Source organism: Uloborus diversus, chromosome 5, assembly GCF_026930045.1.
Source record: "Uloborus diversus isolate 005 chromosome 5, Udiv.v.3.1, whole genome shotgun sequence".
Taxonomy (NCBI): Eukaryota; Metazoa; Arthropoda; class Arachnida; order Araneae; family Uloboridae; genus Uloborus; species Uloborus diversus.
Genome location: NC_072735.1, coordinates 180,062,842 through 180,078,260, shown reverse-complemented (window position 1 = coordinate 180,078,260; position 15,419 = coordinate 180,062,842). Strand labels below are relative to the sequence as shown.

General features: G+C 31.9%; 1 protein-coding gene across 2 annotated transcripts in view; it reads right to left on the bottom strand.

Annotated features, from left to right (window-relative positions):
• Positions 1-13,282, bottom strand: part of LOC129221962 (DCN1-like protein 5) — a 42,477-nt gene extending 29,195 nt beyond the window's left edge. The window contains exon 1 of one of the 2 annotated variants that reach the window (XM_054856361.1): positions 13,146-13,282. In XM_054856361.1, coding sequence (XP_054712336.1) covers positions 13,146-13,230 — 85 coding nt within the window. In that variant the 5' untranslated portion in view covers positions 13,231-13,282. The remainder of the gene's footprint in view (positions 1-13,145) is intronic. The other variant, XM_054856360.1, reaches the window with a different exon arrangement.
• Between the last annotated feature and the right edge of the window lie 2,137 nt (positions 13,283-15,419).

Sequence of the window (15,419 nt, the reverse complement as noted above, 5' to 3'; positions counted from 1 at the left end):
CTGTTGTTGAAGGCGTTTTTAGACTGTTGAATGCGTTACTCAGAACAAACTGACCGCGTTTACGTCAACAGATACAAGTGGAGCGCAACGTGGCAATGTTTTAGTTGCATTCGCAGTTTTATAAATCACCGCAAGGTAGCGTATTCGAGCGCTGGAGTTCCGAATTGCAAAAGCAAAGCAAAGAGCGAAAATTGAAAGTTATTTTAAAAGCCTTGCTTGAATTAATTACAAATATTTTATTTGTTAACAAACATAAGATGGCAACAGTTAAAAATTTTAAATCATTGAGATAATATTTCCAATCATTTCCATACAATTAAAATCACGAGAAATTCGCAGACGACAATCTATTACGATTTATCTTTCTTATTGTTGCATTAATAAAGCTATTTTTATTCGCAAAAAAAAAAAAAAATCAACACCTCTTGGAGCGATTGGCGTCAAAATTGAACCAAAGCCTGTTTACGTGTGGATTCACATATATTCCAAATTTCAACCAGAACGTAGCATTACTTCTTGAGATAGGGCACTCACAATGGGAAAAAAAGAACGGGCGATTGCGCTACCCCCTTTTTAGCTGTTGACACCAAAATAAAATCAGCTCTTATACCCACTAAGGACTACTTGCCGATAAATTTTTCTTTCATTCTGTTCATTATTTCTTGAGATACAGCAGTCACATTTGACGACAAAAAACGTTCTATAGCTCAACCCCCGTTTGAGTTATTGACACCAAAATTGAATCAGCACCTGTTCCTGTTAATGGCAACATATGGACCAAATTTTGTTTGATTCCGCCAATTACTTCCTGAGGAATAGCAAGCACGCGTAACTCAAAAAACGTCCCATTGGAGGAATTCGCGCCAAAAACCAATGGGCACAAGTTCACATAGGGGCACATATGTGTACCAAATTTCGTTCGATTTCATGCGGTAGTTTTTGCTGTAGAGCGGCCACAAAAAACTGGTCACACACAGACGTGACACACACACATACACACACTCATACATACACACACACATACACACACACAGACAGACAGACATTTTCCAAAAATAGTCGAAATGGACTCAGCACACCTCAAAACGTTCAAATCCGTCAAAATTCGAAATTCGAAAATTTGCACGAATCCAATACTTTCTTCTATGTATTAGATATAGAAGAAAGTAATAAAATCTTGTCATTTCATTTCCTCATAAATAGAGCTTTCTATACTGAATTATTGTTTGAAAATCTTTACTTACAATAAAAATACCATAAATTTAATAAATGGACCTTAGTGAAAATGAATAATCAAAGAAATAATTTACTGTGAGAGTTAAGACATAATAAATAAACAAGAATAAAATCTTGTGAATCAATTTCTTCATAATTATAGATTTCTATGATAAATATATAAATAAAAGTGAAATTAAAACAAAGTATTCTAAGTATAGAAACTATTTTGCAGTATCTACCAATGAATCACAAGTCTAATGGACAGAAAATTTTTTTAAAAATCAAAAGATCAACACATATTTTGTTTAAAGATTAAAAAAAAGTTACAGATCATGTAATAATTTACATAATGTATTTACGTAAATCTTAGTTGGAACCAAGAACACAGTAAAATCAGTTTCAAGTTATCCCTTTTGTCTGTTGATCTGTTGAAAAGCCGTAATAAAAGTACCGAAACTTACAGAAAACTTTCACTCAAAAACATGAAATGAAATTACAATTGATTTTTTAGAAACAATGCAACGCTCAGTAAAGGTCTCAAGTTTATTCTTTTAACTACTAACTTTCATTTGATCTGATGCTTGTATAAATTAGAAATCAGGTTTTATCCACCAAAATTAGATTTGATTTTAATGTTTTAGGAGATTTTTAAGATAAACTAAGATCATGTCCAAGTATCGAAATTTCTACATGTCGATTTTTCCCACCTGCAATTTGCTATTTCGATATATGGAAGTCCAATTGTATTCTTTTAACACATCTCGATAATAAAGGCATTGTACTATTAAAAATTAATGTTTATTTTTCTACCATTCATACAGCAGTGTTCATACCCTTTAGGCAGAAAAAAATTCAAGCACTTTTCAAGTACTTTTCAAGGTAAAAAATTTTGTTTTCAAGGCAATATCATAAACTTGTACTAAAAATATTGTATGCAGATTTCATTTACTACAAACACATAGAAATAAGGTAATAATACAAAAAAGTATAGGAAAACAAAATTGCTTTTTCTACAACGAGAGACGCTTTGATGAAAGATCTACTGCGTTGAAAGTTTTTCTGAAAATGTTTGAAAAGTTTGGTCATAAAGAGAAGCAGATACCAAGAGGTTTAATTTTGAGGTTTTTCAAAGGTTGCAGCAGTCAGAGGTTTGTATATTTTCTAGAATCAGCAAATTAATACTTTAAAAAAAAACCTTTCATAAGTGCTTTTAACTTTTATGGGAAGAAACTAAAATACCCAAGTTGAATGGCATTGCCAGAGAGGAGTTCTTGAACTCACTTCCCCCCCCCCCTCCGGTTTCAACATTTATTTCCAATATCTATACAGTGGTTTATTACAATATAAGGACGGTTAGGACAAAAACACTACCCAGAAAGTTATTTCAATTTGCACTATTAAGTTCTAAAAATATTAGGTTTGCAAATCATTTATAAGTATGCAAATCAATTATTCATACGTATTTATTAGCTGTTCAACCAATAAGGCATTTCAACTGTCCTCGAGTAAATTTAAAAATTAGGAAGTAAGAAAAGTTTATGAAAGTCCACAGTCCAGTCTCTACACCTCAAAATATACAAAAGCAGCTTAAGCAGTGATAAATGCTCTGAATGCAAACTTGAGCCTATAAAGATTTCATTGATTAACTTGCAATAGACAATAAATGTGCAAGTTCAGATTTATAGAGCCATATTTCGAAATTGAAAAGATTCACAAGAAGTTGACATATATTATGACAAAAGTAGTTTTATTTTGGGAAAAAAATGGGCTATTGTTGAAATTAGAATTTAAATTTAGAAAGGCAATAATATTCAGGTGTAATTGTGATTTGTGAGTTCATAAAAAATTACCTGAAAGTTTCAAAGAGCAAAATGGGGCGAGGGGGGGGGGGGAATAATTTTTAAAACTAAGACCCCTATTACTTGAATATACATATGTACAACAATAACTTTTGCTATGCATACAATTCATAAAATAGTTTATTAAGTCAAAATATTCTGCATAGAAATACCATGCCCAGTGCCTGTTGATAACCAGCAACAGGCACTGGGCCTAACTAGGCTGGTACTGGTCAATTTATTAGATCAAAATGAAGATGAATGACCCTCCTTAAGCTATCTACCCCTTTGCTGATTAAAGCCTCTTTCAGTAAGCTCCAAGTACCCACAACCTTAATAAAGTAGTAATTTTGAACATTTGAGGAAAAGGGGGAAAATTGGAGATATAGGGAGGTAAAAGCATAAAAACAAACACTACTGGATTTCAAGTGAATAATCATAACACAACCACCCCTATTATACACCTTATTTATTTTAGCAGACATAAAAAAATTAGGTACTTATAAATAAAATTATATAAATCAACTTTATATTTAAAATACAAACTTTAAGTTAATTTGTTAGGTGCTCAACTGCTGAAATTTATATTTAAAAAAAAATCTGTTATGACCAAAAATTAGGTAAAGATAGTCATTCAAAATTGCAAAAATAAATAAGCAAATAATTAAACAAGATCAAGGTAATAAATTCTTTAACTCTTTAGTTATTAAAATAAAAAATAAAATAAGCTAATCTGATGTAGCAGTGTCAAAATAACTACTAATTGCCAAAAATATAAAAATATTTACAAAATGCAAAAGGACTGAAATCTCAAACAAGGGAAGCAAATTTTCGCGAATTAAGTTTAATGTTGTCATGTTTCTCATAAAATAAACTTATATTTTACTGAAATTAAACATAAAATATGCTAATCTACGGTAGCAAATATGAAAATAACATCCGATTAGTGAATATATTTAAATATTTGCAAGATGCAAAAAGATTGAAATTTCAAACACGAGAAGCAATTTTTCGCTAAGTCTGAGTTCGTTCGAAGTGGCATGTTTCCCATGAAATAAATTTATTTGTTTTTTATTAAAATTAAACAAAAAATATACAAATCTAAGGTAGCATATGCGAAACTAACATTTGATTAGCCAAAATATTTAAATATTTGCAGGATGCAAAAAGATAGAAATTTCAAACACAAGAGCAATTTTCCGCGAAACCCGAGTAAGTTCAATGTTGTCATGGTTTCCAAATTAATTTCTTTGTTAATTAATGAAATTAAACAAAAAATAAACTAATCTAAGGTACCATATGTCAAAATATCTTTCGGTTGTAAAAAACATCAAAATATTTACAAGATGCAAAAGGATTGAAATCCCAAACACGGAAGCAATTTTTCGCGATGTTGCATACTGAACACATGTTCAGAAAATTGCATTGGTGAAATACTTTTTTAAAACTTCTAAGCACAATTTGTTGATTTTTGAGAGAATTTAAGCATTAAGAAACTTTTTCAAGGTTTTAAAACTTTTTCAAGGTTTTCAAGCACTTGAAAATGAACTTTTTTTCCAAGCACTTTTCAAGGTTTTTCAAGGGCGTACGAACCCTGATACAGGGGACTTCCTTTATTATATTGGAACTTGAAAAGTTCTTTAACAGGTGAAGAATTGATATTAAATTTTGTTATAAGAGCATATTTACACGGATATTTTCTGTTTTAAAAATTTTATAAATTTTTTTTCTTTGCTCTGACTGCATCGTCTATCGTGGATTCCAAAAAGTGTGTGAAGTTTTTCTTTTTTTTTCTCTTGCCATCTAAATATTCTAGAAAGTTTAGATTCATACACTAATCTACAAAAATTAAATGATAAACAATCTGTAGTTTGTGAGACATACACTACATATTGCTTAAATGATACATGATTTATCTCTACAAACAGGGCCCAATACTGGCTGATTTTGCTACCATTTTTCGGTACCTTCACAAAAATCTTGTTTTTGAAATCGGTACTTTCACAAAAATCAAGTTATAAAATCAGTGGCTTCACAAAAACATGGAAAATTTCACAAAAATTCGCATTTAAAATACAAAATTTGTTTCTCTGTTTAAAACAAAATTTACTCATAAAATAACATTCTAAGCAGGTTTTTATGAACAATCGCTTAAATAGAAACCTTTTTGTAGTATTTTAACTAATTTTTAGCTGTTCCTCGCCAAAGTGTACTTATGCAATATTATCGCAATCTTTTCAACATCTGTTTTGGGAAACTGTTTTTTCCCATAATTTCCTATATTGTACATAGTACATAGCCCATTAAGCTGAAATTAGGATGATATTTTCTGTAATTCTTAGGTTTTTAGCTCTCCCTCTCCAAAAAACGAAACCTGTTAAAAATAATACTAGATGACATTTACACTTTTCGAACTAAAATTTCACTTGTTGTACTTCTCTTTAAAAAAAATTACGATGCCTTTAAAATTTCACAAAAACGCTGATAAAAAAAACTTTCACAAAAATAGGTAGCGAGAAAAAAATCCTGGATTGGCCCCTGACAAATCTTAAGTAATTAATAATATTAGGAAATACAATGAAGTTTCAGTTGAAATATGCTTTTTAAGCTATTTCGAAATCTAAAAGAGAAATGAAAGACAACAAACAGCTTGGATTTTGCCTCTATTTTTAAAAAACATAGTTTGTCTTATATTTTTGTACCTAACAAGAAAAGTTGCATTGATTAGAAATGTTACACTGATTTAAGAAAATAAAAACTATTTAGCAAATTTGCGTTACATCAAAAAAAAAAATTTGCAAATAATTCTATAATTTATCTCTAAAGCTTTGCTAGTTAATTTGCATTAATTAGATTTCACATCTTCCAATCATATGTAGAATTTATGGAAACTTTTGGGAGAAAATGATTTAGTTAAAAAAAAAACCTTGGTTTAAACTGTGGTTTAAATCATTGTTAACACAAATGTGGTTTAAACCAAACAACCCTGTCCAGAGCCTTTGGCTCCCACGACTTCCGGGTTCTAGCGTCACCCCAAATGTTCTTAAATCGTCATAGAGGCCGTTCACAAATTATGTCAGGCTTTGAAGGGGGAGGAGGGTTCGTGAATTGTGAGCCTGTGACATGGGGAAGGGGGTGGGGGGGGGAAACAAGAAATGTGAGATAATACTTTTATATCATTATGTGAATGAAGAGCAGCATGACGTGAAACAAAAGGGGGAGGGGGCATAAAAAGAAGAGTGGGAAAAAGAAGAAATGAGAAGTCAAATTTGTTGAAAAAATAAGTGTGACATCATTTTTGAACTGCCTTATGAACCTGATAAAAATGAATGTCATTTTTTATCAAGGCTATTGGCTAGAATCAACATTGATACAAATGGATGGATTGACGTTTTTAATTTGGCTTTGAGAAATGACACCTATATGAGTCCTCTTTACAAGAGATAGAACATAGGTAGGCTTGAAAATAACAGTAAAATCAAAATTATTGAAACCAAAGAGGCAGAATCAAAAAGTACTGTATGAGACGCCAAATACGGAATGCTCGAGACCGCGACTTTTCCAGATTTTTGATTTGGAATCAAATATAGTGAAAACTCTTGTTGTGCGGTATTTGTCGTGGTTTTCCTGGTTTTGCTTAATGTTCTCACTAAATTTCATTTACTTTTTAATCAATCTGATTGAAAGTATTCTAAGTATACTTCATAATGAAGTGACTAGGCAGAAACAAAGCCCGAGATAATTTGCAGCAGCATAGAATGCAGATGCTGCCGCAGTGTTGCCAGATTGGGGGAGAAAATTCCCCATTTTGGGGAAATCTGGTGTTCTCTGGGGAAATTTTGAGGAAATGGGTTTTGAGGGGAATTCTATGGGGAAAATTTTTTTTCTTGTGGAAATTCTGGAGGAAAAAACCCCTTAGGGAAAATTTTTTTTTTTTTTTTGTATTTAAATTCCCGTCAAGAAGTAGTAGTTACATTGTTTGTATCAAACAGCGTTAGTTTAGCTTTGCTCAACTTTATGGAATTCGCATTATTGTTCTGCGTGAGTAACTCGTTGATAGGTGAAAAAGGTAAATATAAGTGTGATGAAGAATGTTCTTTGATAAATATATATAAAAAAAATAGTTTAAATGTACATACAGAAGCAGTAGTAAATGCGAGTAGAAAAAAAAAATTTGGTTATTTCTTATCTTTCGGTCAAGCGCTTGTATTTATGACTTGTGGCACCCGCACGGTTTGCCCGTAGTAGAAAATTAAAAGGTCTGTTGGTTCCCCTATATATTTACAAATAATGCATGATAAATTTCTCGTCAATTAGCTTGCCCACGTTACGGTTCCATGCTATGATGTCTTGGTAATTTACTCGTCCATCTTATGATAATTTTGCTCGGGAAAATATTCTTAAAATTGGAATAGAATAAAAACAAAATCGAATTTTCAAAAAATTGCTTAAAGGTGCACACCCCATGCTACAAATTAATTCTTTGTCAAATTTCATGAAAATTGGTCGAATGGTCTAGGCGCTATGCACGTCACAGAGATCCTGACGATATCCAGACAGAGAGACTTTCAGTTTTTTTTTAAAGTAAAGATAAAAAAAGATAAAGATGACAAAAAAAAGGAAAATGGGAAAAAAACAAAAATTGGGGAATTTTATAAGAAAATTTGGCTATTTGGGGAAAAATTTTTTTTTTCAAAACACAACAATATTAGAGGGAGTCGATTTATTTTATGAAAATATTAGTGGAAAAAATTTTTTGGAATTTGGGGAATTTTGATACACACACTTTTTGGGGAAAAGTTGAAAGGGAATTGGGGAAATCTGAATTTGACCATCTGGCAACACTGTGCTACCGTTTATTATTATGCAAATTGCCAATAAGTACAATAAACAAATCTATATTCCTATTAAAAATAATTTTGTGCTTTTGTTCAGTAGGCTTTGTATTGCATACTTATGAGAAGAAAAAAGAATTATCATTTCCCAATGATGTAAGAAAACTGCTGCGCAATTACAGCAAAACGCTTATGTACGCATAAGATATTACATTGAAAAAATATTTAAAAAAAGAAGCTGAGCTGAAAGTACTATGTTTTCAACAAATGATTACCAAACATTAACAAATTGTTACAAATGATAGTGGAACCTCTCCTCTGTTTTGGGGCAAGAGATAGTACTAGTAGGCCAGGTGGTTGCTGAGCTACACCACATGATTTAGAAAAAAAAAAAATAATAATAATGAAAGCCTACTTAAGATCTGAACTTTAAATGTGATTTACTCGAAACTTATAAAAGTCCACTTATATCCCTTTGCTTCTCATTGCCTCACTTGAATTTTAAAATGCGTAAAAAAATTGGGATGAGCCAGTAAATAACAGCAAACTTGGGAACAATATTTGCAAAAAGGTTAAATTAAAAGACTTAGCTGTTCATTTTTCAGAGAAAGAATCCTGCGAAGGGTCTATTTTTATATTAAAACTAGCTTTTACCCGTGGCTTTGCTCATGTTGATATAGGTTGTTTTAATGGATTCAGGTTAATGGTTAACACAGGCAGATGTCAACTTGTTACCAAAAAATGTTTCATACCCAGTTTCGCAGACATTTCAAATCACCCCCCCTCCCCTCGTTTAATATATCAAAAGGTATGATTATAAGTAAAAACCAGGGGCGTTGTTGAGCGTGTTGTTTCACTAAATTGGTGGATTAATGTTAACTATAGTACCTTATAGTATATAATCTTATCAAAATTAATTTGGCCGAATTTTCACATTTTAATCAACTTTTATAATAGCTGTAACACACGACACAATTTTGAACACTTGTCTCGACCAGGTTATCGTAACTCTGCCCATCAAATAAGTTCTGAAAATGTCATTTTATTTAATTTCATTCTCTATTTTTGCATTAAAAGCAGTGTTAAAATGTAAAATAGATCCATTGTTAATCACCAAAAGACCATATTACCATACATTTGCCATAGACTTGTCAAGTTTATGAAACTGCGTAAAATTTTGCTTAAATCTAATTCATAAGATTAATTAATAATAATAATTCCGAACAGAAGATGCTATAAAAAACTGTTCTGCATGTATTTGGCGGTTCCTGGCAAGAAATAAATCTTGCTTCGACAGAAACTGGGGAGAGGGGGGGCAGACTCAATTTAATGACTTTCTTTATTTAGTTACCAAATTATTGTTCATTTTAGAGAAAGTTTTAAGCTTGTTCTCTTGTGACTTAGGCAAAATGAAGGCAGATGAATAGAACAAACGAATGATAGGCGATTGAATAATATTTACAGATGAGAATACATACAAAGGCTTGGTTATTATGCATACATCTAAATATTGAAATTTATTTTATGACTTTCTTATCCAACATTACTCATACAGTGAAACCTGTGTATAACGATACTGTCTATAACAATAACCGGTCTATAACAATTTTTTTTGGCCCCAGCAAAATGTCAGCATGAATAATCAAACTATCCATAGTGATAACCTGTCTATTACGATATTTTTTTTTAGGTCCCAACAGTATCGTTGTAGAGAGGTTTTACTGCATATCGTAAGCCTTAGCTTCTTCAATTCAAAAATCTTAAGAACTAGCAGTAATAATCTTTTCTTCTGTTGCCAAAGACAAAAAATTGGGAAACTGAATTAACTTAAAAGGGGTAATATTAAACTGGAATTCTGACAATAAATCTACGGATCAAGAAAAGACTCGTTTTAAAAAATACTTTTTTTCTGGATAAAAGGTACTCTATGTTCTACTCTGCACTCCTGACAATGTCTATAAATAATTTCATGATGATTGATTAAGTAGTTAAGGCGTGAAAGAATTACAAACAAACACACAAATATATAAACAAAGTCACTTTCGCATTTATAATATTAGTAAGGATGTAAGGTGAAAGGTTCATTATTCTACGGATTTTATTGGCAATCCAATATTGCAACCAACATTGATTTCCCACAATCAGTAATGAAAAAAACCACCAGATTTCTAAAGGTTTCAATACATAGTAAAAAACTGACTTTTTAAAGAGATATTAATCTCCTTGACTTTTCCAGTTTTTCTAGGAGCTTTTGAACCCTGAATTAATAATTTAACTAAAAACTTTCTACCTTTAATGTATAAATGTTCTTTCCTGCTTCTATAAATTAATTTTAAAACTTTAGGATACGTTTCTTCTTATCCATAATTTTCAGGCTTAAAAAGTTATTTAAAATGATTATTTACTTCATTAAATAAGATTAATTACAAGATCATCCATTGAAAGGCATATAAAGGTTTGGAGAAAATACTATATAACAATAAATAAAACACTTTGCTATCATTCAACAGTAAATAGAAATAAAAAATACAATGAAACTTATAATGAACTAACATGTTAATTGTTTGCTGTTAATGAAGCTGTGTATTAGCTCCTTTGCCATTTGCGGATTTTCATTTCCGTTTTTAAATGTCAATGCCTTGTTTCTCACCAGAGAAGGCACCTAGGCTTATAAGGATCTCTCATTATGCTAGGAATTTAATTGAATTTACCCTAGAGTGTCCAAGCCAAACAGATTATTCAAGGAACCTTGAACATGCCACATGATCATGTCCCATAGTAGCCGATGATCCGCATCCAGAAAATTTAACAAGTGAGTGAAGTAGAACCTGTGACCTTGGGAGTAAGAGCCCAATGCCAAACCACTATGCACCTCATCGTCTGTGTAAATTACATACAAGCATTCCAGGATTTAGCAATTTTATTTTTAATGAAAAGATGTGAGCTTCTGGTTGGAAAGGCAAAATGAGGAATATAATTTTCACTCTTTCTGTCAAACCTTAGCTCAAAAACCTTTCCCGGGTTTGTACTCAATTTCAGAAATAAAATGAAGGAGTTTTGGAGGAGTTTTGAAGGAGCAAAATGAGATTTTGCAGGAGTACTAAGAGCTGTCATTAAATGATGTTGCACTTTTTTTCAACATATTTGACCCCCTTCCCCTTTTCTCACTTGTCACAATTTCTTGAACCTGTCTCCCCTTCAAAGCACTGCTCTTTTTACAATATCATAACTGCAATTTACTAAACAATTGTTTTTTTTAAACACAATCACTTAATGTAGTACATCTTCTTATGTATTTCTGAACCTGATTTATGTTACTCAGACAGTGTGGTGGAGAAAAAACAATATAATCATAAAACTTAAAAAAAAAATAGCCAAGCACCAATTAAGCATGTTTTATTTCACTTATGAAATGTCTTTGTCATATAACAATATTTTCACCATCAACTTTTATGACTTCTGTGATCAATTTGTAAATCACATCTTTATGAAAAAAATAAATACACGAAATTGCTACATTAAATTCGCCCTTATACCTTCGCTCATGTGACAAAGTTAAGTTATCGATCGAAGTATTTTATGTTAGTGTCATACACAGGGTTGGCCGAATTGGACCCAATTGGGTTGGACCCAATGGGTTTTTTTGAAAAAACCCATTCAAAAAAAACCCATTATTTAGCCCACTTTTGGGTTTTTTAAAATTTTGTGAGAATTTTTAAAAAAATTAATTAATTTAAATACTTTCACAATTTAAACTTCTTTTTTATTTGTTCTTCACCACAGACAATGAACATGAAAAATGGATTTTGAGCTTTAATAGTATTTCTTAACTCTTAACGGCATTAAAAATATACTTCAAAGATTTTAAATAAATGTATTTAACTTTTTGTTTAACTGGTCAATAAATAACTCAAATTATCTTGACCAAGTCCTGTCACATCTGATTTTCTCAATATTTGTAGATTGTACAGAAGAAACTAATCTAGTTAAAAGGCTTTTATGTAAATTATTTTCTGCTAACCAACACGTCACAAATCTCGAATAAACACAAGGTAAATTTTTTAGAAATAAACAGATTTTTCAAACGGTCGACAAAAAACAGAACAGGTACAGTATTTTCATTATTTTACAAAAAAGTTTAATATTTCTTACCCTGTACACAGAAATAGAAAAACAGGCAACATAAAATTCAAAAAAATGTCTTGATTAAGCTGGAATTCAGTAAAAAGGGATTTAAACTAATTGAGGTTCTACAGTAGTTTTGCACAACAAAATGAAATACTATAAAGTAAAATGCAAAAAAAAAAAAAATGTAGTAATTAAAAAACGAACCATAGATTTTATCACTCGAGAAGTAACTTTGCCTTAACTGTTGGTAATAATGAAAATTAAAAAATCTGAAACTTAAACATTCTTGGGTTTTTTCGTCTTTTATACTTTTCTTCATAAAACTCTGAATTTTAACTAGGTTTCTAGCTTTTTACCCGAAGATAATCTTTGCACTTTGTCCATATACTTATGCTACAATATGCTACAAGTACCCCACATTTTCCCTAAAAAAAGACAAAAAAAACCACATTTCTTTTAAAAACCCAACTTTAGTTGGGTTTTTTTTGGGTTTTATTTTAAAAAAACCCAAAAAACCCTGGGTCCATGGGCTTTTTTTAAAAAAACCCGGGTTTTTGCCAACCCTGGTCATACAGGAAGATTATGTAGTCTTAAACTAAAAACGAAGGAGTTTTGAAGGAGCCAAAACCAAAATGAAGGAGTCTGAAGGGCCCTTCGGAAAAATTTCTTAAATGAAGGAGTATTGGAGGAGTTTTGAAGGAGAGTACGAACCCTACTTTCTGTGTCATTAAGTTTCTGCCTTTTTTTAGTCTATATGTATCTTTTTTTATATCACAGAAAATTTTCCAAAACTATGATGTCACTTTCAGATTGGAGACTTAGCGATCACTTTACACAGCAGAATTTGAAGACAAAACATTCGTTCGCATTACAGCAGTAACATTGTCCTTTTTTTCATGAGGAAAAATTTAACCTCCCCAAAACTGCAGAACCTGTTTTCTAGGAAGTTCACCAACAACAGTGCAGAGAGAATTATGATGCAGAGTAAATAACTTTGAATTTTATCTTCTGAAATCATACGATTGAGTTCTTTTTGTGTTTTCTACAAGTTCTACCTTTCTACAGTTTTACTATTTGAAATTGGTATTCGTAAAATACAAGGATATTTCAAGGACTCCAGACATACCTGCTATGCATTCGTAGGCGTTTATTATTCGCTTTTGGATCTTCAACAAATTCGGCACGTTTCCGACGCTGGGGGGGCATGGCATTGGACGACCTTGCCTCTTCTCGGGCTAGGGGTTGCAACGCTTCTGTTAGAGACTGCAAGGAAAAGATAACATTAAAACAAACACCCATACATAATTAAGCTATTTTTAAAGAAACTTAGATGCTATTTGGGCTGGGCGATGTTAAAATGTTTACACTGCGATGCACTGCCAAACTTAAATCGTGATGTTACAAGGCATCACGATGTACTTTTTTTTTTTTTAAGAGCTTTACTTATAACTATTTGTTTAAATTTTACAAAATATATTCTTCAAACAGATTCTAACACCAGCAAGAAATTCTCAAAAGAAGAAAAAAATTAATAAAAGTACCGTTTGTAAAGGAGAAGTAGAACAAAAGAAATTTTAGTTCGAAAAGTGTAAATGTCATCTAGTATTATTTTTAACAGATTTCGTTTTTTGGGGAGGGGGGATGGGAGCTAAAAACCTAACAAGTACCAAAAATATCATTGTAATTTCAGCTTAATGGGCTATGTACTGTGTACAAAATAGGAAATTATGAGAAAAATGGTTTCCCAAAACAGATGTTTAAAGATTGCGATAATATTGCATAAATACACTTTGGCGAGAAACAGCTAAAAATTAGTTAAAATACTACAAAAAGGTTTCTATTTAAGTGATTGTTCGTATAAACATGCTCAGAATGTTATTTTATGAGTAAATTTTGTTTTAAACGGAGAATCAAATTTTACATTTTAAAATGCGAAGTTTTGTGAAATTTTCGATGTTTTTGTGAAGCCACTGATTTTATAACTTGATTCTTGTGAAAGTACCGATTTCAAAACAAAATTTTTGTGAAGGTACCGAAAAACGGTAGCAAAATCAGCCTGTATTGGGCCCTGATTACATTGAACATATTTTTTCAATGTAAAAAGGTGAGCTTATGAAAGCAATCTCATCTTGCATTTAAAAATTGGTAACTCGAAACACCAAGATTTGTGTACACAATCTTTATTGCTATTTTGCCACTTTTCTTTCCTTTTTTTTTGTTTTGGTGAGTGACTATAAGATAAATTCATTTTTGGTTTGTCACAGTAATCTCCCATCAAGGTGCCCTGCTTCTACCAGCAATTAAGAGATTAAAACAACAATTGTAGAGCAGTATCTGTACATCGGTGATTAGCAGGGTTTAAGCTGGGTTCATAAGTTCTTGAGCATAAAAGCTAAAATCATTAAGTCTTTAGCAAATGCAAAAATGTTACACATTCTCACATCTTTCTAAATGTCTCAGTGTGTTTCATCTCCAGTTAAAAATAAAATTCTAATTTCATCTATGACAACTTTAAAGAAATAGGTGCAGCAGATATTTCTTTTAAACACAAAATAAAAAATCTTGGATTATGCTAATTATATAAAGAATACACGTTTGGTTTTTAGAACATTGTAGTCCCAGACCCTCCCCCAGGATTGGGCGGGAGGGCGCCGCGCCCAACTTGCCCTTTGATTCTTAGAACGCGCCCAACTTGCCGTTTTATCGGTAAAACGGCGCCCTAATTGCCTTTTTGTTCATGAACTGGCATCCTTTGGATTTAAGATTTTTACTAGAAAAAGGAAGGAGCCAGTGTCCCTTTCCATTGTTTTCCCACAATGACTTTCTTCTAAGTGAAAACAGCGGACATCCGCCCTTCCCCTCGCCTCTTAACTAGGATTGCCATTGAACTGACTATTAGAAAAGCATGCCTTCCATTATCAGTTACCACAAGGGATAAAAAGTGGCCTACTGGGCATTCTAGAGACTTAACAATGTTCTTCCAAGGACCTTTCACTTTTTGGAACACTACTGATAAGCCACTGCTGAATTCCCAGAATCACTTCCTTGCTCCTTGCCTCAGGCTTCCCATCCTCCTTTATTTAATAATGGAGGGCTGTAGCGAAGAATACTGGCTGTCATCCTTCCTCCTTATCGCTTCATGACAAGGGAAGTGTTTCTTTGTCCAATTGACATGTATGTTAAGAAAACTCTACTTTTCTTCCAGCCAGATAAATGTTAAGTTAGCCTTGCATTTTATAATCTTTCAATCAAATTCATATTTTTAATAGTGCTTTTCCATTTTTAATTAGAATTAAGTAGATGCAATGGAGCGCCAGAAATCCACCGACCTAAAATCCGCCAACGCCCAAAATCCGCGCCATTTTTTTTTTCCGTTTTTTTTTTCTGCGCTGCGAATTTA